The 27,837-nt window shown below is 40.7% G+C and overlaps 1 protein-coding gene across 4 annotated transcripts in view; it reads right to left on the bottom strand.

Moving 5' to 3' along the window:
- Positions 1-26,217, bottom strand: part of TMEM144 (transmembrane protein 144) — a 49,499-nt gene extending 23,282 nt beyond the window's left edge. The window contains exons 1-6 of one of the 4 annotated variants that reach the window (XM_027567225.1): positions 26,005-26,217; positions 16,016-16,187; positions 12,616-12,738; positions 10,018-10,117; positions 7,891-7,971; positions 450-531 (exon numbers count right to left, since the gene is read on the bottom strand). In XM_027567225.1, coding sequence (XP_027423026.1) covers positions 450-531; positions 7,891-7,971; positions 10,018-10,117; positions 12,616-12,738; positions 16,016-16,124 — 495 coding nt within the window. In that variant the 5' untranslated portion in view covers positions 16,125-16,187; positions 26,005-26,217. The remainder of the gene's footprint in view (positions 1-449; positions 532-7,890; positions 7,972-10,017; positions 10,118-12,615; positions 12,739-16,015; positions 16,188-26,004) is intronic. The other 3 variants (XM_027567224.1, XM_027567227.1, XM_027567226.1) reach the window with 3 other exon arrangements.
- Between the last annotated feature and the right edge of the window lie 1,620 nt (positions 26,218-27,837).

The following is a 27,837-nucleotide window of genomic DNA, read 5'->3' as shown; positions in this document are numbered from 1 at the left end:
TGAGAAGAAATCCAAGTCTAATTCCTATATTCATACGACCTGATTTACCTTTTCATTAACTTCCTCTGATCGGTTACCTGCTGCCCTCCCTGGAGTTATTAAAACCTCCTCCCTCCTCCTTTCCAAGTAATTTTCATCTTCCTCTAAGTATTTAGAATTGCTATACCATGACATCCTTAAGTTATTAAAAATATGGGCTTGTATGAACATCTACTAGGAATCTACCATTAATAAAAACAACCAGACCTCTATATTCGTTGAGAAATTTTACTGTGGAAATATGGATTGACTGCTACATAAACCTACCCATGAAAATATGCTAAGATATTTCAGATAGCCTTGATTTAACAACATGCCCCACCATCCTCTCATCTGAGTTCAAATCCATGCAGTTTCCTTTTATCCTAATTTCATGTTTCAGATCAAGGTGGTTCTCATTCTGTACTCACATGCTCTGATATCAGTGGTGTGGTGTCCACAGAATATGTGTTATTTGGTATTTCACTTTTGATGAACAAAAATATGAAAGCACTGTAAAGAAAACAAATTTTAGTGACATTTATCATAACCCTGGTTCACATTAAGATACCTGCATTTGAAGGGAAACAGAGCTAAAATGAAGACCTAATGGTATTGCTTCCAAACTGCCTTTGCAGAGATCCTGCCATTTCTCCAGCACTGACATTCTCTTTGATGTCTCTCCTCAACCTTAATTTCAACAGTTTAAAAGCTGAACTCATAAGCTTCCCTCCCAAATCAGCTCTTTCTGCCAGTTTTCTTGTTTCAGTCAATGACCCTATCCTTCTTTTTATTCCTGCTTAGTGCTGGAATCACATGGTAAGAAAAATACAAATGAAAACTACATTGAAATATATGTCTCACCTATTCTATTGACAAAACCCCCAAAGCTTAACATGCTTGAGCAACCTGGAGGAGAAAAGCACCACTGATATGAGTGCAGACTGTGTGACCCCAGGGAGCAGACTCTGCGGCCAGGTACTAAGGGCACAGGTGTGTCCACTCCTGCCCTTACGAATCCTGCTCCAGGCCCTATAACACAGGCACAGCCACACTCAGGTGAGCTGATCTTCATGGGCATGCGATGGAATACAACACAGCCATAAAAAAGGAATGAGGATACCCTCTATGTTCTGATATGGAAAGACCTCCAGACTATATTTTAAGAGATAAAAACACATGTAGACCTAATGATTTATTTTTCCCTTGAACCTCTCTCTCCTAATTTACTAACTATTCATGTCCAGCATCTTTGTAATAAATACCTCAATGACCTTGACTTTTAAACTATGCAGAAATGTTAAAATGTGTTAAAGTATTTAATTAACTGAAGGAACGTCACAACTCTAGTATTCTTTTGCTTTCTTTTTTTAAAACATTTGCATGGCTCAAAAGTGAAAGCAATATAAGAAGTTTTCAATGCACACATGAGACTGAAATAGTATAGATCGCTGGGTGCAGACAAAGGCATCCAGATATGCTGCTGCTGCTGCTGCTGCTAAGTCGCTTCAGTCGTGTCCGACTCTGCGCGACCCCATAGGCGGCAGCCCACCAGGCTCCCCCGTCCCTGGGATTCTCCAGGCAAGAACACTGGAGTGGGTTGCCATTTCCTTCTCCAATGCATGAAAATGGAAAGTGAAAGGGAAGTCGCTCAGTCGTGTCTGACTCTTAGTGACCCCATGGACTGCAGCCTACCAGGCTCCTCCAACCATGGGATTCTCCAGGCAAGAGTACTGGAGTGGGGTGCCATTGCCTTCTCCACCAGATATGCTATTATTTGTATAAAAATTAAAAATGTCTAGTGGTTTCCTTACTTCAGTCTCTTGTTTGCTTTATACACTTAACCGGCTCCATACTCCATCCCATAGGAAATTCAAGTTTCCTTTTGATTTTTTAAAAAATGTATTTATTTATTTATCTTTGGCTGTGCTGGGTCTTTGTTGTTGTGTGTGGGTTTTCTCTAGTTGCGGCGAGTGAGAGATACTCTTGCTAGTGGTGCTGTGTGGGTTTCTCATTGCAGTGGCTTCTCTTGTTGCAGAGCACAGGCCCTAGGTACGTGGCTTCAGTAGTTTTGACGCATAGGCTTATTTGCCCTCTGGCATGTAGGATCTTCCCAGACCACAGATGGCATCGTGTCCCTTGCACTGGCAAGCAGATTCTTAACCAATGAACTGCCTGGGAAGTCCTCCTTTTATTGCTCTCTACTTCATGCCACACCCAACCTTCCTGAACATAACTCCCCCATGGACTTCTTTCTCTGGCCAGCCCCTGCTCCAAGCTTTCATGTCTTGCTTGCCAGCTTTCCTTAGCTGGGCATACCATATTCTTGCCTCTTCTCCAAACTACAGAAGAGGTGACTACTGACTGTGAGATGGGAGCTCTCCCCAGGCCAATCCTCCCCAAATCCTCCTCTTTTCTGAATTCCTGCAACACTGAGAACCGTCATCACACAATCCAGACCATTTTCCATGCAATCTTTTTTCTCTAAAGATGTTCCAATTCCATAGAAAATTGAATAGGAACCACATTTTCTATCTCTTTCAAGGTCCTCAAAGTACTTGTCTATCTTAATTGTTAAATATGTAAACATGTGTGTGTGCTCATATATATGTTAATTCGCAAAGCTAATATTAGACACTACCTTTGCATTTTCTCCTCAAAATTACCATGAAAACTTTCTACTTTGTATAGACCAGTCTGTTTTCTAATAACAATAGAGAATGATATTTTAGAAATACTTGAAGGAGCTTCGGATCCGCCATCTGTGGTGGAACCACCGCCAAGGTGCAGATTTACGTGGAGACCCTGATGGGGAAGACCATCACTCTCAGGTCGAGCCCTCGGATACCATAGAAAATGTAAAGGTCAAGGTCCAGGATAAGGAAGGAATTCCTCCTGACCAGAAAGGACTGATCTTTGCTGGGAGGCAACTGAAAGATGGATGTACTTTGTCTGACTATAGCATTCAAAAGGAGTCCACTCTTCATCTTGTGTTGCGACTTCGTGGTGGTGCTAAGAAAAGGAAGAAGTCTTACACCGCTCCCAAGAAGAACAAGCATAAGAGAAAGAAGGTTAAGCTGGCTGTTCTGAAATACTATAAGGTAGATGAGAATGGCAAAATCAATCGCCTTCGCTGGGAGTGTCCCTCACATGAATGTGGTGCTGGAATTTTTATGGCCAGTCATTTCGGCAGACATTATTGCGGCAAATGTTGTCTGACCTATTGTTTCAACAAACCAGAAAACAAGTAATTGTATATTGGTTAATAAAGATATGAGCTAACATTAAAAAAATACTTGAAGGATCCAGAGAAAAGTCCTTGAACGCTTCGTCAAACACCTGTACGACTTTCAACAAATCAGTTAACCTCGCTGACCTTCAACTGTTTTCATCTAAAAAATGGGGAGAGACCCACTTTACAGAGCTGTGATGAGCAACTGTCCTCCGATAATTATGTTTTGGTCTATACTTCTCATAGTGTACAATTATAGTCTTTAATAATTAAAAACAATTCAAAAAAATGGTCACAAAATTCTCAAGGTACTTTTTGGCACATGATAAAAGCTCAAAATATGTTAATCAATTGAGAACCTTAGCTATAAACTGGATGGAAGAGAAGGGTGCGGAGCATATGAAAGAAATCAAGACTAAGTCAGTCATCTGAGCCTGTGTGACTAGACACAAAATGGGTAAGTCAGAAAGAAGAATCCCAGCTAAGTCAGGTCAAGAGAGGATGTGGTGGCACTAAGTTAGGGCAAGGTAATGAGACATATCATATATGTCAATATATTAATATGAACATAAAGGTAAATAGATCACATGGTCTTCTGGGTTATAGATGCAAAGAACTTGGTGCAGTTTGTCAAACACAAAGTTCCATGAGAAAGTCTAGAAATCTTGTCAAAAGCATGGGAAGCAAAAAAAGAAAAAGAAAAAAAAATCAATTATATTACAGGCAAGGGTGCTTTTCTACATTTTCAACCTTTCCAATTTCCGTAGATCTGCAACTTTCTATTAGGAAAACTCACGTGTGTGTGTGTTTACACTGACAATGGATTTCGACAAGCGTTTGTTCTGAGTCAAGCACTGTCTGAGAGTGATGGTGAGGGAGATGGTATACAAAGAGGAGACTTTGTCCTTTAGGATCCCATGGTTTAAGGATAAAGACGGTTGTGTGAATAATACAAAACACACCTGGGGGATGTGGATAATATCAATAGAGGAAGTGCAAAATACAGTAAGAATTTAGGAAGAAGAAAATATCATCAGATGGGAAATCTTACCTGAAATTTCAGGGTGGCCAATGAAGCAGAAGAAAGGGCTTTTGGGGTTGAGGGAAGTGCCACATATGCTGTGATAAGTAATTCCAGGTCAATGAGGTGACAACACAGGAGAAACCATGCTAGGAAGAAGCACTAGATCTGTAACTATGGGGGACATGCCAGACTAATGAGACAGATTTATTTTGAATCCAGTGGTGAGCCTTCAGAGGTTCTTAAATAGAAGAATGATGTCCTGATTTGAGAGCAGATACAAGCAAGTCATTCTGACAAAGGAAAGAACAGAACTAGGGAAATGAGATGCGAGATTTTTACAACTGTATACAGGTGAGTAGATAGAAAGGGGCCAAGGCAAAGGAGCGGAGGAAGTTGTGAAACATTCAAAAAGAATTTTACAAGAATTCTAAAAACAATTAGTTATGGGGGGTTATAAAGGAAAAAAAAAAAAAGAAGCCTGAGTTTCTGAATTTGGATGACTGTGACTAATATCTTCCATGCAGAGAAGAAATGCAAGAAGAGAAATCAGTTTTCAGGGAAGGCTAAAGTAAGAGAAGTATTTATTTTTTTTAAATAGTACTTTTTAAATTAATTTATTTATTTGGACATACATGATGTGGGAATCTTAGCTCCCTGACCAGGGACTGAACCGGTGCACCCTGCATTGGAAGAACAGTGTTAACCGCTGGACCACCAGGGAAGCCCTAAGAAAAGTAATTCTGATTGCAAATGTTGAAGGCAAAGAAAAAGGAACCAACAGCCCAGGGTTTGCACAGTCCTGGCCTTCTTCCTGACCTGGCAGGGTCCCCTTCCACAGGTCACCCCACCTGAAATGGAACAGGAGGTGCCTGGAGAGCATCTACCTTAAGATGACTAGCCTGCTCCACAGTTCCATGTAAGGGCCATGGCTCTGAAGAAGTAACGGCTGGAGTCCAAGGCCTGGGTTTCCTCACAGCACCATTCTCCAGGGAAAACAAGTTAAGAAAGTAAAGAATGGAGACAGATTCAAGGATAATCCAGAGCCTGCTTTTAACTGAAAAGGAACTCTGTCTTTTGATGAATTCTGACTCCAGGATCTTCACTAAAGCATGTCTAAGAGAGTGTCTTGAACTTTGTTTCTTGTCATCAGTTCCACTTCTATCCTGAACCATGGAGCCCAGAAGACTGAAAACTATGTTTTCCCAAACTTTGCACTTCATTTTGGCTTTGTCAGTGGGAGACACATGAATAAGGCAAAAGTAGGGAGGCGCTATATTGCCTTCGTGGGGGCTCCAGTGGTGGCGGTAGCCCAGGGCAGGGGAGTCTGTCCCCACAGCGCCAGCAGGAACAGGGGCTCTGGGGCTTCTGGTGAGGCCACTTTCCTCCCTTTGCTCCTTTGGTCCTTGCAACACTTTTGTCAACAATTTCCTCTGTTAAATCCTCTGCTGCTTAGGATGCCTGGAGTGGTCAGAATGTGCAAAGTGACTAATCCTTACAATAGATATCATGTAGGAAAAACGTAATGCTAGACATGGCCTAAGCAACCGTTTAGACATGATGGTCAGGAGGACTGAAGCAATCACTGCAATTTTTAAAAGAAAGCAACATCTTAAACCAAGAGGACCATATGTCAAGTTTCCTTATACTGACCATGAGACTCCAAGGTATTTCAGTGAATTCCACTCAGAATAAACTAATTTATAAATTTCTCTTACGAAAGCATAAAATTTTTTAATAAACAGAACCTTTAATTAAACAGAGGGAAAGGAAATTTCTCACACCCTGTGAGGATGGTAGAGCCAACAGAAAGAAAAAGGCACCTCTTCCTTCCTGTCCAGGACTCAGTCAGGGAAAATCCATGCACTCCTTGCTTACTGTAGCCTTCCCAGCTTCCTTCTCCCCTCTATAGAGTTCTCCTCCCTTTGCTGTGGGAGATTGGTACTGGCTTGTCATGGCTGCAGACCCCGAATGGCAATTCTCTGTGATCCCGAATAAACCCATTTTGGCTGGGGACTATCTGGCCGTGTAGTATTTATTTTAGGTCAACAAAAGAGAGCGAGGATGCACCACAAGCAGAGACCATTGCATCTCCCTGCCTCAGATCAAGCTGCAGGCCAAACTGGGAGACTCCCCAGGCACTCTGACTAGCTGACTGCAGGGATGGACACCACAGGTCCAAAGAGGAAAGAGTAATTGAGCATGGAACAGTTACTAACAAAAGAATGACTACTGTAATTAAAATTATCCAACATATAGAGTCTTAGCTATGTGTCTAACATATTTTATTTCATTTAATGCTCAAAATGTCATATAAGGCTGGTGCAATTATTATCCACACTTTATCCCCAAAGAAACCAAGATTTAGGGACATTAAGGTCACACAGGTGGAAGTGGTAAATCATGAGTAATCTGTCATTTCAAAGAATGTACACTTTCTAAAGAAGAAGGAATATGGAAAAGAAACAATGTCTGATGGACTGGCTAAATTGGTCTTAAATTACCATTAAGTCAAGATAAACGCATGCTACATTCCAATCCTTGGGAGTAAAGAAATGGTTTTTGAGAAAGCTATTCAAAGCTCGAATGCTATGTGAATTGTACAAAAGGCACAAAATTGCCTCTAACCAAAAATGTCAAGAATCTGCTATTGTAGAATAATCTATGTTATTTCCTCTCTGATTGGCCTGGAACCACTCTCGAAGGCAACATTTCAGTGACAAAGAGATTGTTCCTGAATGTGACTGGGGAAAAGTCATCACCACAGGAGGAAGAGAAATATAGTGTTTTTTCCCTGAAGAATAAAAAAGTACTAAAATCTTCGCAGGCAGTGTTATCCATTATGTGAGGTGCTGACAGGAAATATAGACGGAGTCTAGAGAGGAGAAGGGAGTGAATCAAAGGTGACCTAATTCAGCAATGACTTTTATGGACTGAACGCTGCCATGCAGAGACTCAGTCACTTTCACCCTCGTTCATACGGTGACTGTAACTAGACATCCCCAAAGAGGCAGCCACAGGAGTGTGTGTTGTCACAGGTGAGAGTGTCCTTAACTGAGCAGGCTGAGGAGACGGGAGTGAGGCCATGGGAAAGCGGAAACCGAGTGGCAAAGAATCCATAAGAAATGAGAAGAGCATGCCAGTAGCTATTTCAGAGCCACAGGAAACCAGCACAACCCTGATTTGTATAGGATTTTCTAGTTTGCAAAATACTGGGTTGGCCTAAAAGTTCATTTGGGTTTTTCCATAAGCGCATACAGAAAAATTCGAATGAACTTTTTGGCCAACTCAATACTTTAACTGCCATTTGATCCTCATTTATGAGCCATGTTTTAGGACTTTCTGAATATTACAGATAATGAAAGTGAGCTTGACAACAGCTGAACAGTTTCTTGGGGTCTCAGAGCTTTCTAGCTGTGAAGCTGGGGCTCCGGACCCCAGAGCTGGCATTTTCTATCCTCTGAAGTCATCATGGCTGTCAATGTAAATGAAGGATCTGAGGAAAAAATCATGCTGATTGATGAGATGTGGATGTAAAACAATGTAAACACATCAGGATCTTTAAAAATGGTTTTTGATGTTGGGAAGAAGAATTAAACGATTATAAATGGCCATGTACCTTACTACAGACAGCCCAGCTCCAATATAATTGAGCACTGGTTTTGCCACTTCTTCTGCATCCATTCCAAACCAGCCAAACCTGGAAATGGAGAAAGTCACATCAAAGTCGATGTTGCACTGTTTGCAGAGGCATGGATGGACCTAGAGACTGTCATACAGAGTGAAGTGAGTCAGAAGGTAATATACCATAAAATATCACATATTAATGCATATGTGGAATCTAGAGAAACAATAGAGATGAACTTATTTGCAAAGCAGAAATAGAGACACAGGTGTAGAGATCAAACCTATGGACACCAAGGGGTGGAAGCGGGGTGGGATGAATTGGGAGACTGGGACTGATGTATATATAACTACTAGGTATAACACAGGTAACTAACGAGAACCTACTGTATACAGCACAGGGAACTCTACTCAGTGCTTTATAATAACCTCTATGGGAAAACCATCTAAAAAAAGTGGATATATGTGTATGTATAACTGATTCACTTTTCTGTACAGCAGAAACCAACACAACATTATGAAACAACTATATTCCAATAAAATAAATAAATAAATTGTAAAAAAAAAAAGCAGATATTTTTGAATATGTGTGCATCACACTATTTAAGGCCATGGACTCAAGATCAGATTCCTGATTCAAACCCTAGGTCCATGATTTATTAACTGTGACTTGGATAAGTTAACTACCTTTATTGTGTCTCAACTTTTCATGTTTAAAATGGGGATAATTATATCTATAATTATACCTAATATACAAGTTTCTTATGAAGATTAAATGAGTCAGTATATATAAAAGTACTTGTCTAAAAGAAAACTCCCTTTCACTTTAAGACTAAGAGATAAAGAAGAAAAAATAGGTTAAGTGGCTAACTGAATGCTGATAAATTGACTGCAATTTTGTATAGAATTTGAAATAAACTTCAGTGACTATTTGGTTAAAGATCTCTACTCTTTGGCATCGCTTTAAATTCTGTTTTTAATCCCTTGATCTTGCAGTGACTATTACCAATAATCACTGTGAACCATCCAAGGATGAGAAAAATGGAGGCAAGAAGAAGAAAACAGCACTTGTACAAGGCAGACTGGGGGCGGAGAAAGGACAGGAAAGAATGTCTTGGAGGTTAGTTTGCTTCATTATAACTGAGGTTGCTGTAGTGCTTTGAGTAGGAAGAGGAGCTGGAAAAGTAAGGTTAGAATAAAATCCTCCTTCTATTTATCATCCCAAACTCAACTGGAATATTCATCTTAATGCTGACAGAGGATGGTACAGTCCAACAGGACTTCTCTAATGCTCCATGGCTATTCCATGGTTGCACAGGGCAGCTTCTAACCAGATACAGTGATGGAGCACTTGAGATGTGGCCAGGACCACTGAGGAACTGAATGCTTAATTTTATCACATTTTAATGAATTTAAATATACACAGCCACATGTTTTGTGGCAACCCCATCTGACAGCTCAACTCTAGAGCTGAGGGGTTGGCTAACTTTCCCATAAAGAGCAAGAGAGTAGATATTTTAGGCTTTGTGGACTGGATGGCCTCTGGTAACTGCTCACCCCTGCCTTTATGGATTAAAAGCAGCCATGCTGTAAATGTTCCTAAAATGGATGTGTTTGGCTGTGTGTCAATAATATTTTATTTACAAAGTGGAAGCTGGGCAATGATTTGCTGACCCTGGCTCAGACCCTACAGGGAAGAATATAGGCTCTAGAACTATTAGACCTGGGTTTGAACTCGGCTCATTAGCTCCGCGACCTTCAACAAGCCACTCATCTTTTTGTGTGTCAGTTATCTTCTAAGACAGCACCTACCTCATTTGTTTGTGGAAATAAGATTAGAATGATGATGTGTACAACATGTGAAACAAAACAGTCACACTCAGAAAAGGAAAATAAATATCAATGCCCTTTCTCTCTCCCTATTTCATTCTCTAAAGAAAATTATTTATCTTGGTTGGTGTGTTAGATCACTTCTTTAGAATTAAGGCAAATAATTCAACGTAGCACAAGTTACGTGTGTATCTTACAAGAAGTGACCTTTCTGAGGGCAGGAATCAGCGTTTACCTTACACAGAATGTGAGTGAAGAGAATCTGAGTTGAAAACACCCTGTTTTGTGTTACCTTGAGCTTGCCCATCCAGTTAAGGCATTAAATGATCCCCAGATTAAGATTCCAAGGCCCAAACCAATGGTTTTGATAATTGGGACAACAGCTATGTTACCTGTAGGTGAAATATAAAGAAGAAAGGTGTTATTTTTCAATACAGAAAAATCTATTTGTAAATTAAATTAGTTTTAATTTCAGATGAAGCTTATGGGATTTGGACAAACTTAGTAAAGCTTAATTCCTCATTTTAAAAATAAAACAACCAATGTTTGGCATTAACCTCATGATTATGATTACTAAAAGAGCCAGGCTTAGGGCAAAATCCTACAAAGAAAATGTTAAGTTAGCTCTTTGCCTAACTGCACCAATGTTCTTCATCTTTAGTGCAGGTCTCCATTACGACTTTTTTGCAGAAGTTGGTCAATGATAAAATTAATGGTGACCATCCTCTTAGACTGGAACTAGACCACCTATCAGCAGATGTCCTTGGCTCATATGGCTCCAGACTTTGCTCTCTCATGCTCATTTACTTGTCTTTTGGATTGCCCCACCCAGCGCTTTGTGCTCTTGAGGGTCACTCAGGACCAAATTCACAGTCATTTTTTTTTTTCCAGTTCCTGACCTGCTATCTGACTCAGTCAATATCCTCTTGACAGGTTTTCTCTCTTGGTTTTCAAGATGCCTTCATCATCAGCTTCCCTCCTGTTCCTCTTATTCTTTGGCTGTTCTTTCTCATCATACCATCTGCATAGAGGAACCCTCTAAAAATTATCCCTAAAGTACACTCCTCCTCTTGCTATATTCTTTGGGCATTTGACTAGTTTCATGATTTCAGCTATCAGCTAGAGACACATGCTTCCAGCACTAGCCTGGACCTTCTCCAGAGCTTTAGTGCCAGTAAGAGATTACCGACCAGATGTCCCCCATTGTGGGAATATTAGGAACTTTAAACTAAAAAGGTTCCAAGCTGAAGTCATTTTCCCTCTCATCCATGTTCTTTTCCCTTTTCTCCTCATCCATTTCAATGATACTGTCACTCTCCTAATCACCTACAATAATATCTCTACATCACTGTTAACTCTTCCCCTTCCTCTACTAACCATATCCAGTCAGCTACTGTGCCCTACACTGTGAGATGGTTAGATAGCATCACTACATCAATGGACATGAGTCTGAGCAAACTCCAGGAGATAGTGGAAGACCCAGGAGCCTGGTGGGCTGCAGTTCATGGAGTCCCAAAGAGTCAGACACAACTTAGCAACCAAAGAAAAATACTGTGACCCACATCATCCCAGTCTGCAGCAGTTCTCAAATTAAACTTTTCCCACCAACTCCTTGGACCATAAAGAAGCCTGAGGGCCAAAGGACTGATGCTTTTGAACTGTGGTATTGGAGAAGACCCTTGACAGTTCCCTGGACTGCAAGGAGATCAAACCAATCCATCCTAAAGGAAATCAATTCTGAATAGTCATTGGAAGGACTGATGCTGAAGCTCCAATACTTTGGCCACCTGATGCTAAGAGCTTGACTCATTAGAAAAGACCCTGATGCTGGGAAAGATTGAAGGCGGGAGAAGAAGGGGACAACAGAGGATGAGATGGTTGGATGGCATCACCGACTCAACGGACATGAGTTTGTGTAAACTCCAGGAGATAGTGAAGGACAGGGAAGCCTGGCATGCTGCAGTCCATGGGGTCACAAACAGTCAGACACAACTGAATGACTGAACAACAACAACCAACTCCTGGTGTGAACAGCCGTGTGAATATAAATACTGAAGTGGTTGTCCAGATCTGCAGGATGAATGACTGGTCTCTCTGTTCCCCTCTCCTATTCAAAATGATGATCACAATCATACTAAAGTATACATGAGGTATAATAATTACAACTCTAGTGCAAATTTAACTCTTTTATCCTCCAACTCATCATCTTCACTAAATCACTTAATTCTGTAGAGATTCAAATTAAGTAGGTGCCCAATAAATTTTTAACATTTAAACATCTATTTGCTTTTAATCAAATTACCTCTAGAGATCCTTGATTTTCTTTGTTAAAGAAAAGAAAACTCCCCCAGGGATATATTAATAGAAGAAAAATATTACTGATAGGCCAAGCAAAGGCATAAACTGTAGCTATAAAATTTCAGGCAATAGTGATAAGGCAACAGAAGGAAGATTTTTGTTTGTTTTTGTTTTTCTGCCAGTGCTTTTGAAATGATACTGTGTTTGTGTTTGTCTACTTCTAAGCACAAGTCTTAAAAATGCTATTAGTAGAGAGGATTATTTAATAAGTATTTTCTGATAAACATGCTAGAGAAAGGGCAGAGCACTTATGCTTGAACAAATAGCAAGTGAAACATTTTTCCTATAATAATTTTATATAATAATATAAATATAATAATTTTGCTATAATAATTTTCTAGCAGGAACAAGAAAGAAATCATTAAAAGGAAAGAGTAAGGAAAAATATCTGAGTCAAAAATATGAACCAAAAATATTTATGGAGCATATAAATGAAAGAAATGAAATCATTAATTTCTAGTATCTATTGCCATTTCCTTCTATTATGATCATAGTATCAAATGATTAAAGGATAAGTTGTATCATACATTACCTGTTGCCCAAATGCAGCCCCCAACCATTGCAAAAGGCCAAAATTTAGGGCAATGTAGTATCAGATTTACCACCAAGGCAACCAACCATATGGCAGCACAAAGTACCCACTGGAGAAACATTCCTAGAAATAAAAAAAATCAGTGTCAGGGGCTCAACCTGATATAAGAAAATTAGTGCTTAGGAATATCAATGAGATATTATAATAACAGTCACAATTTTTTGAATACCTATATTCCAGATGCTTTACACCTCTATTATAACACCTGTAACTACTATGCATCATAATTAACCCTAGTTCAAAGACAGAGAAAACAAATCTGAGATGAAGCAACTTGTCCAAATAGCTAACAGTTTGTAAAACTAGAATTCCTCACTTGGCTCCAAGGCTTGTTCTACATTGTGCATTCCTGCTTAACAGGGATCAAGAATTTTCTGCCAAAGAGTAAGGGCAAGACCAAGTCAATATATTTTTATTCAGATGTCATACTTAGTGCCATTCCTGACCAAAGAGAATGGCATTAAGAATTTCAGAATAGCACAATAGTACTTTGAACCATTGGAGATCATATGAGTCACTCTGAGATAAACATAAAGTCCTTTATGGCCACGTGTAGGATCCATGAACTTGGAGTCCAGTGTCTGTTGTGAGGCAGACATTCCAGACCTGAGAATTAGCCTTTCTACTCCCCTTCCTATGCTCTTGGCTGCTGTCTGTCAGTTACTGGAAGGTCATGTGGTGATATGGGGTATATCTGTACCTTTCTGAGGCTCCGAAAGAAGGTTCAGGGATTAAAAGGACACAGAAACATCAACCTTGGAAGAAATACTAAGGTTGTTATAACTCAACATTATTTATAGCACTTTAGACTCTACAGGAAGATTTTTGCGTATTTCTACTCGGTCTCATGGTGGAGGAGAGAAAAACATCTGTTAACCTCTAAAATTAGGAACACAGAGATGAAAGGGCACTTCATTTTACAAGTCATTCATTTTACAAACGAGAAACTGAGAACAAACGAACTGATCAGGCTTCCCGGGATCACATGGTTCTTCTAAACCCCGAAAGCCAGGTCCTCTACCCTTTAGCATCTTTTTGTTCTTCTTTTAGTACTTTTTATTCCTGTTCTGACTCCAGTGGGAAAAAGAAGAAAGGCTATGGAAGGAAAGGATTTGCGACTCTATTGTCCAGGTAGTATAAAGACATGAGAAATTGGGGTGATAACACAATGCTTCTCACCAGACTTTCACCATAACATCTCTATTCCTTTTCCTGGCTTTAACAGGAAAAGCAAGTGGATAAAAACAAGTATTACTTCTCCTTCCTTGAATTCACATTACAGTCAATTCTATGAAAATGTGACATGTATGTTTCAAAAATCACTGCACTAGGTAAAATAATGTGATAAAACCCACAGAGCTCATGAGGGAAATGGGACTAAGGACAGAACACTTGAAAACTTCATTAAAAAAAAGGTATTAAAAAAGATAGGAAGGCTTCCCTGATGGTTCAGTACTAAAGAATCTGCCTGCCAATGCAAGAGACACAGGTCTGATCCCTGGTCCAGGAAGACCCCACATGCTTTGGAACAATTTAGCCGGTGTTCCATAGCTATTGCGGAGAAGGCAATGGCACCCTACTCCAGTACTCTTGCCTGGAAAATCCCATGGACAGAGGAGCCTGGTGGGCTGAAGTCCATGGGGTCGCTAAGAGTCGGACACGACTGAGCGACTTCCCTTTCACTTTTCACTTTCATGCATTGGAGAAGGAAATGGCAACCCACTCCAGTGTTCTTGCCTGGAGAATCCCAGGGATGGGGAGCCTGCTGGGCTGCCGTCTATGGGGTCGCACAGTGTTGGACACGACTGAAGCGACTTAGCAGCAGCAGCAGCAGCAGCAGCCACAACTATTGAGACTGTGCTCTAGGGCCCAAAAGCTGCAAATACTGAAGCCTGCACACCCTGGAGCCTGTGCTCCACAAAAGGAGAACACTGCAATGAGAAGTGCTCGCACCGCAACAAGGAGTAGCTCCCGCTGCTGCAACTATGGAAAAACCCACCCAGCAGCAAAGGCCCAGTGCTGTCAAAAATAAATAGATAAAATTATTTTTTAAAAAAGAAAGCCTAACAAAAAATGGTAGTATAGCTTTATACTGGTTAAGTGGTTAAGAAATTCACAAATTCTGTAATAAATATGGCACTTTACCTTGTAAAACACATGAAGTTTACTTAAGCAAATGAGTGTGAAAAGTGTTGTAACCCATGAATTACTGCAAAGGTTGGGAAGGTTTGAACACCAGATGTGGATGGGTGTGGTGGTTTGGGGCAGAGGGTGTGAGCACATTTTGTGCATTGCTATGCACCTTTATCCATCTGGCTGCAGTTTTCTATGTTCACATAAGGTGTGTCAGTCAAAATTGTGTATGAGCAAGCACAAAATTTGTGTTATGAGCAAACTGCTTCCTTTTATATCATGTGTTTTGGTTTTAAAAAGCAAGTATTATTACAGAACTGATTAACTTTCTTCCTTTGTAAACATAACTTTTGTCGCTGTAGTTGTTTAGCTCCTCTGTCCACAGGATTCTCCAGGCAAGAAGACTGCAGTGGGTTGCCATTTCCTTCTTCAGTGGATTTTCTCGGACCAGGGGTTGAATCTGAATCTACTGCCTTGGCAGATGGATTCTTTACCACTGAGCCACCAGGGAAGCCCATAAACATAGCAGGTATGGCTAAAAAGCTTCCTTCATCCTAGCTTTACCATGAAGCAGAATATTAAGGTTATCCTATACTGACTGGCTGGAGAAGGCAATGGCACCCCACTCCAGTACTCTTGCCTGGAAAATCCCATGGACAGAGGAGCCTGGTGGGCTGCAGTCCATGGGGTCGCTAAGAGTCAGACATGACTGAGCGACTTCCCTTTCACTTTTCACTTTAATGCATTGGAGAAGGAAAAGGCAACCCACTCCAGTGTTCTTGCCTGGAGAATCCCAGGGATGGGGGGAGCCTGGTGGGCTGCCGTCTATGGGGTCGCACAGAGTTGGACACGACTGAAGGGACTTAGCAGCAGCAGCAGCAGCATACTGACTGGCATCACTGACTCGATGGATGTGAGTCTGAGTGAACTCTGGGAGATGGTGATGGACAGGGAGGCCTGGTGTGCTGCAGTTCATGGGGTCGCAAAGAGTCGGACACGACTGAGCGACTGAACCTCACTGAACTGAACTGATACTGACTAGCACATAGATAACCTGGCATGGGCATTATCAACTGCTTTAAGCTCTATTCACTTGGCATCTGGCACAGCAAAATTCATTTTTACAGTTATCATTTAAAGAAGACCTAAACAGTGAACTTCATATTTAAAATGAACTTAAGGTTAACAATGAAGAAAACATAATTACCATCGCCAGTCTCATATTTTTTAAGTGGTACAAAGTTTGAGCCGAACAAAACGATGGCTACAATAGAAGCGATGAAACCAGTGGTAAGATCTGTGGCATTACTGCTCATGGCTCTGGTGCTGCCCAAGGGCAAGCTGATTCACTTTTGACTTGATCTTCTTTTCAAGAACTTCTGAAATAAAAGAAACAAAAATGAAATAATTAAGAAGTTGTGAATCTGTGAGCAAGTTATGATCAATACATGATACTATTAAGTTTTTCAAAAGTATGGTAAGATTCCTTCATCTAGATTAAAAACTTAGGACATTATGAATTTATGTCCACACCCCACATTAATTCATTTTCTTCTTTTATTTTGCCAACAAATATTTTCTGACTACTGACCTAAATAAAAATCAAACAGAAAAAACAAGCAAACTTTGTCTTCAGAGTTTGAAAAACCTAACTTCTTCCAAGATCCGGCTACAATTTGTATGATATTTTAGAGAAATTCTGTGTGGGTAGACTGGTATAATGAAGATTTGTGGACCAAAATTCTATTCATTTCAATTGGGTCTTGTGACAATTAAGTGACAGAGCACATGTGAAGACAGAAGGTACTATCAGTACCTTCTGAGCACAAGCTCTTCTGCTATTTGAAACACAAGCTTAAGGGCATATTTAAGTTGTATTGTTGCTACATACTCAGGATCCCCTAGAGGTAAAGTCATTTTCTTCATCAGTAGCACCCTTTCAGTGTGTAATAGTTCAAATAGTTCAGTTCATGAAACTATCTTTTGTGACTTAAAAAAAAAAACAACCCACCAGACACATAGAAGAATCTCCTACAGACCTCTTCAACAATCTCCTAAATCTCTTGAAGGTGGCCAACACGGTGGAGTGGGAAGACTCTGAACTCACTTCCTCTCATGGACACACCAAACTCACAATTATTTACAGAGAAACTATCAATGAAAGTGACCTGAATACTAACAGAAACAATCTTCTACAACTAAAGAAATAAAGAAGGAACCACAAGGGGATTTCCTGGTGGTCCAGTGGTTAAAACTCTGTGCTTCCACTGCAGGGGGCATGGGTTTGATCCTTGGTCAGGAAACTAAGATCCCACATACCATGAAGTGCAGCAAAAAAAAAAAAAAAAGAACCCAACAGGGATGGGAGGAAGGGTGGAGACACAGTAGAGTTGAGACCCATACCTGTTTGGAGGTGACCAAAAAAGAGTATGATAATCATAACTGCTGGGATTCTGCCAAGGTGAGGGGCCCAAGTCCCACACTGGGCTCCCCAGATTGAGGCTCCTGCATGGGGAAGAGGACTCCATGCTTTGGAGAGGACCCTTCCAGCTTTGAGGGCCAGAGAGACTTACATTTGGGAAACCCAGAAGGCTGCAGAAAACACAGACTCTGCTCTTAAGAGGACAGACACAAAATCTCACATGGTCCAAGACCAAAAGCAGAGATTGTCGTATGAAAGGAGCTGGCTCAGACCCCTTGCTAGTCTTAAAAAGTTGCCTGGTGAGGAAGGAGGCAACTAACACTCACTCTGGGGAATGCAGATGTTGACAACAGCCATTTTGGGGACTTCAGTCTGCCTGGAAGATGCTGGAAAGCATCATTTTGAAATCCTTCCACTAACCCGGCCTCACCCAAAGGCCTGCTGGCACCATTCCTGTGATGACCCAGGCCAAGCAACCAGCAAGGCAGGGACATAGCCTAACCCACTAGCAGACCAGTAGCAGCCACAGGTAGGCCCCCGCTTAGTCCCCAGTATTCCCAGGACTTGACCCTGCCTAGTGACACCAGCACTGGGACCACCAGGACCTGGCCCTGCCCACTGGCAAGTCCTGACTAGCTCCAGAACCTCTTGGCTTGCAGCTAGCTACCACAGGACTTGACTCAGCATTAGGGGGTCCTAGAGCTAGTCCTAGCCCACCAGTAGAACATGTGAGATTTTGCATTCACCTTTTAAAAGCAAAGTCTATTTCCACCAGCGCAGAACACTGGCTCCATGACCTCCTGGTCCACTTCAGTCAGCTGCATTAGGACCTGGTCTCACCAACCAGCAGGTGGGCAGCAGCCCTGGGATGACCTGGGCCCCATAGCCAGCCATGCTGGGACTTGGCCCCTCGTACCAGTGGCTAGCAGTCTATGCACTAGGCAGGGCCGCAAGCAACTGATTTGAGGGCCAGCCACACCTAGCAGTGTACCCACAGTAGTTGGCTCCAACACAACAGAAGGGCTCATGCAGTCCATATAGGGGGCACCACTAGAGCTCTGGTGATCAGAGAGGAGTGTCATGCTGGGATGCATAGGGATGTCTACTATTTATGGCTACTTTTCCAAGATCAGAAAATATAGCCAACTTACCTAATACGGAGTAACAAAAACAAAGAACTGGAAAAGTGAGGTGACAGAGGAATAGTTTCAAAATAAAAAAACAAGATAAAACTAAACAAGAAAAGCTAAGTGAAGTGAAGAAAGAAATTTACCCAATGAAGAGTTCAGGTAATGATCATAAAGATACTCAAGGAACTTAAGAATGGATGAAACAATAGGAATTTTAACAGTGAGCTAGAAAATCTGAAGAACCAGAGAGAGGTGAAGAATACAACAACTGATATAAAAAGTACACTAGAGAAAAATAACAGTTGATAATTAGATGTTACATGGGAAGGGATCAGCTAACTGGAAGACAGAGTAGTGGAAATCACCAAAGCTGAACAGAAAGAAAAAATTTAGAAAACTAAGGATAGTTTAAGAGATCCTTGGGACAACATCAAGCATCTAACATTCACATTGGGCTCGGTCACTTCAGTCGTGTCTGACTCTTTGCAACGTTATAGACTGTAGACCCTCAGGCTCCTCTGTCCATGGGATTCTCCAAGCAAGAATACTGGAGGGGGTTGCCATGCCATCCTTTAGGGGATCTTCCTGACCTAGGAATCAAATCCACACCTCTTATGTCTCCTGCATTGCAGGCAGCTTCTTTACCTCTGAGCTACCAGAGAAGCCCAGTACTCACATTAAGCGGTGCCAGAATGAGAAGACAGAGAAAAAGGGTAGGAAAAGTTATTTGAAAAAATAAAAGTTGAAATTTACAAACAGCTCACGTAGCTCAATATGAAAAAAAAAATCAAAAAAGTGGGCAGAATACCTATAATATGATCCAGCAATCCTGGGCAGAGAAAAATGTGGTTCAAAAGTATACAGGCACTGCAATGTTCACTAAAACACTATTTACAAAAGTCAAGATATGGAGGCAACCACCAACAAATGAAAGGATAAAGAAGACGTGATATGTATACACAAAGGAAGATTACTCAGCCATAATAAGAATGAAATAATGCATTTGCAGCAACATGGATGGACGTGGAGATTATCATACTAAGTGAAGTAAGTCAGACAAAGACAAATATCATACGGTATTCCTTATATATTCAATCTAAAAAAAAACTGATACAAATGAGCTTATTTACAAAACAGAAAGAGACTCACAGACTTAGAGAACAAACTTATAGTTACCAAGGGAGGAAGGTGGAAGAGGAGGAATAGTTAGGGAGTTTGAGATTGATAGGTATACATTGCTCTCTTTAAAATAGATAACCAACAAGGGCCTACTGTAAAAAAAAAATAAAGAATAATAATAATAGCTGAAACTTTCTACAACCTTGGAAAAGAAACAGAAATCCAGATCCAGTAAGCAAAAACATCCCAAACAAGATCAATTCAGAGAGGTCCACACTAAGACACAGTAAAAATTAAAGATAGAGAATATTAAAAGCAGCAAGGAAAAAGCAAGTAGTTACATACAAGAGAACTCCCATAAGACTGTCAGCTAACTTTTCAGCAGGAACTTTGCAGGCCACAGGGAGTGGCATGATATATTTTAAGTGATGAAAGCAAGATGGCTTTATTCCAGGGATGCAAGGATATGTCAATATCTGCAAATCAATCAGCATGATACACGACATTAACAAATTGAAGCATAAAAACCATGATCATCTCAATAGATGCAGAAAAAGTTTTTGACAAAATTCAATATCCATTTATGATAAAAAAAACTCTCAAGAAAGTGGATAGAGAGGGAGCAAATCTTAACATAATAACAGCCATATATGATGAACCTGGGGCTTCTCTGGTGGCTCAATGTTAAAGATCCGCCTGCCAGAGCAGGCGACACAAGAGATTCAAGTTTGATCCCTGGGTCACAAAGATCCCCTGGAGAAGGAAATGGCAACCCACTCCAGTATTATTGTCTGGAAAATTCCACAGATAGAGAAGCCTGGTGGGCTATAGTCCATGGGATTGCAAAGAGTTGAACACGACTGAGCACACCTACACACTCAACTAGGTGGTGGTATGTGCAGCAGGCATGGGCATGAGGAGCCTACGGCTAATACCACTCAACGGTGAAAACCTGAAATCATTTCCTTTAAGAATAGGAGCAAGACAAAAGATGCCCCCTGTCATCCCTTTTATTGAATGCAGTATTGGAAGTCCTAGCCCTGGCATTGTGGACAAAAAAAGAAATAAAGGGAATACAAATTGGAAAGAAAGATGTAAAACTGTCACTGTTTGCAGATTACATGATAATATCTATGCTGCTGCTGCTGCTGCTGCTAAGTTGCTTCAGTTGTGTCCGACTGTGCGACCCTATGGACAGCAGCCCACCAGGCTTCTCTGTCCATGGGATATTCTAGGCAAGAATACTGGAGTGGGTTGCCGTTTCCTTCTCTAAAAATGCATCAAAAACGTGAGAACTAGTATATGAATTCAGTAAAGCTGCAGGGTACAAAATTAAAATATAGAAACCTGTTGCGTTTCTGTACACTAGTAATGAACTATCAGAGAGAGAAATTAATTAAACAATCCCATTTACAATAGCATCAAAAAGAATAAAATCTCTGGGAATAAATTTAACCACAGAGGTTAAAGATCTGTACTTGGAAAACTATAAGACACTGATAAAATTGAAGATGACACAAACAGAAGTATATACCATGCTCATGTATTAAAAGACTTAATGTTGTTAAAATGACCATACTACCCTGTGCAATCTACAAATTTCATACAATTCCTGTCAAAACAGCATGGCATTTTTCACAGAAGTGGAACAAATAATTGTAAATGTGTATGGAAACACAAAAGACCACAAATAGCCAAAATGATCTTGAGAAAGAACAAAGTTTGAGTTATTATGCTCCCTGATTTCATACCACTAAGCTACAGTAATCAAAACCATATGGTATAGGCACAAAACTGGCATACAGATCAATGGAACAGAATAGAGAGCCCAGAAATAAATCTACAAACACATAGTAAACTAATTTATGACAAAGGAGGCAAGAATATACAATGGGGAAAAGAAAACCTTTTTGATAAATGGTGTTGGGTAAACTGGACAGCTACATGAAAAAGAAATATCAAATAATGGTGTTGTGTACCTGGAAATAATAGTGATATAAGTCAACAAAGCCAGTGGAGGTGATGGAATTCCAGTTGAGCTATTTCAAATCCTGAAAGATGATGCTGTGAAAGTGCTGCACCCAATATGCCAGCAAATTTGGAAAACTCAGCAGTGGCCACAGGACTGGAAAAGGTCAGTTTTCATTCCAATCCCAAAGAAAGGTAATGCCAAAGAATGCTCAAATTATCGCACAATTGCACTCATCTCGCATGCTAGTAAAGTAATGCTCAAAATTCTCCAAGCCAGGCTTCAGTAATACGTGAACCGTGAACTTCCAGATATTCAAGCTGGTTTTAGAAAAGGCAGAGGAACCAGAGATCAAATTGCCAACATCTGCTCGATCATGGAAAAAGCAAGAAAGTTCCAGAAAAAGATCTATTTCTGCTTTACTATGTCAAAGCCTTTGACTGTGTGGATCATAAAAAACTGTGGAAAATTCTGAAAGAGATGGGAATACCAGACCACCTGACCTGCCTCTTGAGAAACGTATATGCAGGTCAGGAAGCAACAGTTAGAACTGGACATGGAACAACTGACTGATTCCAAATAGGAAAAGGAGTACATCAAGGCTATATATTGTCACCCTGCTTATTTAACTTCTATGCATATACATCATGAGAAACGCTGGGCTGGAAGAAGCACAAGCTGGAATCAAGATTGCCGGGAGAAATATCAATAACCTCAGATATGCAGATGACACCACCCTTATGGCAGAAAGTGAAGAGGAACTAAAAAGCCTCTTGATGAAAGTGAAAGAGGAGGGTGAAAAAATTGGCTTAAAGCTCAACATTCAGAAAACAAAGATCATGGCATCTGGTCCCATCACTTCATGGGAAATAGATGGGGAAATAGTGGAAACAGTATCAGACTTTATTTTTTGGGGCTCCAAAATCACTGCAGATGGTGATTGCAGCCATGAAATTAAGAGACACTTACTCCTTGGAAGGAAAGTTATGACCAACCTAGATAGCATATTCAAAAGCAGAGACATTACTTTGCCAACAAAGGTCCATCTAGTCAAGGCTATGGTTTTTCCTGTGGTCATGTATCGATGTGAGAGTTGGACTGTGAAGAAAGCTGAGCACCAAAGAATTGATGCTTTTGAATTCTGGTGTTGGAGAAGACACTTGAGAGTCCCTTGGACTGCAAGGAGATCCAACCAGTCCATTCTGAAGGAGATCAGCCCTGGGATTTCTTTGGAAGGAATGATGCTAAAGCTGAAACTCCAATACTTTGGCCACCTCATGTGAAGACTTGACTCATTGGAAAAGACTCTGATACTGGGAGGGATTGGGGGCAGGAAGAAAAGGGGACGACAGAGGATGAGATGGCTGGATGGCATCACCAACTCGATGGACATATGTTTGAGTGAACTCTGGGAGTTGGTGATGGACAGGGAGGCCTGGCTTGCTGCAATTCATAGGGTCGCAAAGAGTCGGACACAACTGAGTGACTGAACTGAACCGAACTGATAGGTCAACTATACCTTTATTTTAAAAAATTAGCCACTGGGAAGAAATATGTCCAAACAGCAAAGACAGTCACCCCTGGAGGGTAGGGATTATGAGTGAATTGTAAACTTTTACTCGATGGTTTTATGTGTTTCTAGTAGAACATATGGGCTCCCCTGGTAGCTGAGCTGGTAAGGAATCCGCCTGCAATGCAGGAGGCCTGGGTTAGATCCCTGGGTTGGGAAGATCCCCTGGAGAAGGGAATGGCTACCCACTCCAGTATTCTGGCCTGGAGAATTCCATGGACTGTATAATCCATGGGGTCACAAAGAGTCGGACACAACTGAGCGGTATAATAGAACATATATTGCTTATAAAATGAGAAACAAAACAATGTCATTAAGAATGAAAAAAATTAATCTCTTAAATCCCTTCAAGAGTAATGTTCTTGAAAAATACCTTAAGGACTATCTGAAAATCCAAGGTCAGCAGTTATGTCCTGCACGATACTATAACTGGCCACTAGAATAAAGGGACAGAGAAGGTGATGGCACCCCACTCCAGTACTCTTGCCTAGAAAATCCCATGGACAGAGAGGCCTGGTAGGCTGCAGTCCATGGGGTCGCGAAGAGTCGGGTACGACTGAGCGACTTCACTTTCACTTTTCACTTTCATGCATTGGAGAAGGAAATGGCAACCCACTCCAGTGTTCTTGCCTGGAGAATCCCAGGGATGGGGGAGCCTAGTGGGCTGCTGTCCATGGGGTCGCACAGAGTCGGACACAACTGAAGCGACTTAGCAGCAGCAGCAGAATAAAGGGAAGCAGCTAACTAGCTGTCTGTGCAATCGGGTAGCCATGGGTCACATAAGGATAACTACATTTTCATTAAAATCAATTAAATGTAGCAAAAGAAAAAAATTCAATTCCTTAGTTAAATTAACTACATTTCAAGTGCTCAATGGCCACATAGAGCCAGAAGCTATCACAATGGACAGTGCAGAATGTATTTAGAACATTCCTATCACTGCAGAAAGTTCTACTGGACAGCACTCCTAAGCTTATTAAAAAGCTCTGGTTTACTATGAAGAAAAGGATCAAAACTCAAAGAGCCAAGAACCAGACATTTTTCACAAGATAATATCTGGAAAAGGTTATTGAACATAATTCACTTTTTTAGCTATAAAAGCTACATGAGAAAAATACAACAGTCATTTTATCACAAGAGGTAACCAGAGTCATGCCACAATACCACTCTGAAATCATATTTGGCACACTGACCTTTTGTTTCACTCACTTCTGTATATAAATCCTCTGGAATGTAATTTAAAACAATCCACCTCTTTCCCCCCCAAATTTAATATATAGTGATATTTTTCTATGAATATGTAATGAATAAAGCATTTTATATATCTAAAATCACTTTTATTATTTTATTTTACAATAATAAACATTTACTTTCAAGGTGTTTCATTTTGTTCATTGTCAAAGAACAATGCTCTTTGCAGAGAATATTTTATATACAACTATCTACAACATATCTTCTTTGGTATTATTAAAGATAGTTTAACCCCAGACAGGGATAACTTCAATACTGATCAATAAATTTTAGTAAGAAAACTATCTATTTGAGATTTTGTATGCTTTCTTAAAATGAAACAAAATGCCGGTAAGACAATATCCTCCATGAGGATGTAGTTGAGAAAGAGGTGCTGACATATTTAACACTGACAGAGTAAAAAAACTGCAATAAAAATACTACAAATCTCATCGTTAGATGCAAAGAAATTTTCAGCCCTGTGGCTTCCATCAGTGGCTTACATGAGTTTGGTTCAAAGATCAAGGTGGTGGATTGTTGCTAAAATATCAGAGAGGCAATAGTTCAGAGAAACTGGAGATATTCAGGAAGGATATCACAGGACTAAAGACACATGATTACTTTCAGCTAAGAAAGCAATTTTTTTTCCCATTTTAACTAAACTCAAGGAAGCTGGGGGGTGGTGGATCCTTTATAAGCACATTGCAAAGAGAATGCCCACCCTTAAAAAATAGCAAAGTGAGCAAAAAGATGGTTCTATTGAAGAATATTGAAAGCCCCAAACTGCTCAGATTTCCTTGAAAGAATAACCTGGTATGCTAATCACAGTGGATACACTGCATTTTGACTGCTGGGTGAACATTAACCGGAGTTACTTAGTTATTGCGGGCAGATGCAGTCAAATGAAGTTTACTGCATGCGCCTCTGGCACATTGCAGAAAGCATGTGATCTAATCTCATCGTGGGTTGACAATGTTTATTATCTTTAAAGAAGAGTCTATTCTTTCTAAATCAATGACATTTTTGTGGAAAAGAAAACACCACTTTAGCACATTACTCCCAGGTTTTTTTGGTGCAAACCTACCGAGTTAACAAGGCTCAAACTTTTAATTATAATGTTTAATTTAAATAATTGAAAATATTTAAATTAACATACTCTCGACTAAAGTAGTTTTTGAATGGCTATCTACTGATATATTGTTAAACCATATTTATTTATTTTTGTTCTAGTACTTTTGATTTACTGAATAGTACTTCTTGAAATCTCTCATGGTAATTTAAACTTTTTCCTCTAAATCTCTCCTAGCAATTGAAAGCTTTTCCTCTAATTCTCTCCTAACAATTTAAACGTCTATAGAGACCTTTTTTTGGCTAGTCTTTTGTACGCTCTGATCAATTTTGCTTGCTCCACTTCACCTAAGATTTCGGTTTTAGTTTCATGTTAATTTCCTCAAATATGCGCCGGTGTCTTGGCTAACATTAGCAGTGTTGAATTTACTTACTCTGAGACTTTTTTTTGTTTTGTTTTTTTATTTCAATCAGGAGCATGTTTTAAAAAATCATCAAACACTCCCCTGTCCAGCTGCCCGGGTTTCCTTAAGTTGCTGTCCCCACGCTGCTTGGTGCTCCGGGTTGGGCTGAAATCCCCTGGCGCTCTGCAGCGGCACAGCCGCCTCCCCTACGCAGATGCCGAACAAGCACCGCCTTACTCTTCCGGTGCCCAGCCAGCCTGGACTTCCTGCGAGACCTTCCTTACCTGTTCACCTGCAGAAAGAGAGGGCAGGGCTCCTGCACCCACGTTCCCAGGCTCGTCTGAACTCCTTTCCTTCCCGGGAGGCAATGACCTGCACACCTGGCCGCAGAGGACCGAGAAGAACTTAACAAAGGAGATCCCGGACCTGCGGGGCGTTAGGCTGGGAAACACCTTCCTCCAGCTGCCGGGCGGTGCGGGTCACGTGACTTTGTTGTGCGGTCAACTGACCGCTTGTCAATCAACCAGCAAACTTGAAAGGCTTTTGTGTTTTCTAAAACGTGATTGTTTTAGGGAACTCAAAGTGTCATCCTCACTAAATCTCCCAGAGCATGGTATGATCGGTACTATTAATGGATAAAAGGACAAGGAATTTCACAACTGTTAAAGATTATCTAAAGCTGTGTTTTCTTTTTTACAGAATGTGAAGAAATTCATCTGAACCACCAATGTCACTAATATCTCTTGTAACATCACAAGATTTTACTTGACATCACCACCCTTTATAAAAGCTCCCAGACCATTTATCTGTATATTTATTGGGTCTGTTTTGAGGAGCAGGTGAGAACACATCTTCTAGACTCAAGCTTGGCTGCCCATCACAGTCTCTGGGGAGATTTTCTGTTTTGTTTCGTTTTTTAAAAAGACTAATACCTGGGGGGTTTCCTGGTGGCTCAGTGGAGAGGAGTCCACCTGCCAGTGCAGGAGACATGGGTTTGCTCCCTGGTGAGGGAAGATCCCACGTGCCATGGAGCAACTAATTCTGTGCACCACAACTACTGAAGCTGTGCTCTAGAGCCTGGGAGCTGCAGCTACTGAAGCCTGCCCTGCGCCTACAGCTTGCATTCTGCAACAAGAGAAGCCACTACAAGAAGTCCCCGCTCACTGCATCTAGAGAAAAAGCCTGCGTGCAGCAACAAAGACCCAGGGCAGCCAAATTAAAAACAACAACTAATACCTGGACCCCGCTCCAGGCCAACTGAAATATAATCTCTACAAGTGTGATTGGGACGTATTTTCTTTTAAAATTTCCTTCAGGTCAGTCTAATGTGAAGCCAGGATTGAGAATCCCATTCTAGACCAATAGTTGTGAAATGTGGTTGAATTACCCAGAGAATGGGTCACTAAGCATCTTAGTGACATCTTGATTTAGATTTTGAGAAACACGGCTCTAGTCCCCCACTGTCAGAGATGTGACCACAAGCTGAATTTAGCTATTTAAATTTAAATTAAGATAAAAAATTCAGTACAAGTAGCCACATGTGTGGATTACAGACCATTTCTATTCCTGCAGAAGTGTCTAGTGGAGAGCACTGTCCTGGACTGTCTGTCCTGGGGATCAGCCGTGACTTGTGCACAGTCTACCCTCGTGAGGATTCCAGAATAGCAAGGGACAGAGCTATGAACACACAGGTTCGGAAAGAGGAAGTTCAAGGAAGGCCTCTCTGAGGAAGTGACTTTGCACTGAGACATTTCAACGGTTGGTAATGGTTGTGGAGTTACAATGAGAAACCCTAACGACAGTTCAAAGACAAAGGAAACCCTGGAAGGAGGTCTTGTTTTAAATATCAATCACATTCATAAGCTATCATTGTAATTAAGCAGATGGGAAGGTAAAGTGTCATCCCATTTAAAGAATTAAAGAAGCTAAGGCTTTTCACTTCAGAGAAAGAACAAATTCAACAGTTCAGAAAAACTGTGGAGAAATAAGTTCCCCTTTCCACATATCCATACTCACAGACACACACATATACAACCGCTCTCTCTTCCAAAAATACAGAGCCTAAATACAACCTAGAATTGCTTCTTTTTGTGATTACAAAAGACTTCAGCGGATGA

The sequence above is a fragment of the Bos indicus x Bos taurus genome, chromosome 17 (assembly GCF_003369695.1).
Source record: "Bos indicus x Bos taurus breed Angus x Brahman F1 hybrid chromosome 17, Bos_hybrid_MaternalHap_v2.0, whole genome shotgun sequence".
NCBI lineage: Eukaryota > Metazoa > Chordata > Mammalia > Artiodactyla > Bovidae > Bos > Bos indicus x Bos taurus.
The sequence above is the reverse complement of the archived record's forward strand: the minus strand, read 5'-3'. Positions and strand labels throughout refer to the sequence as shown.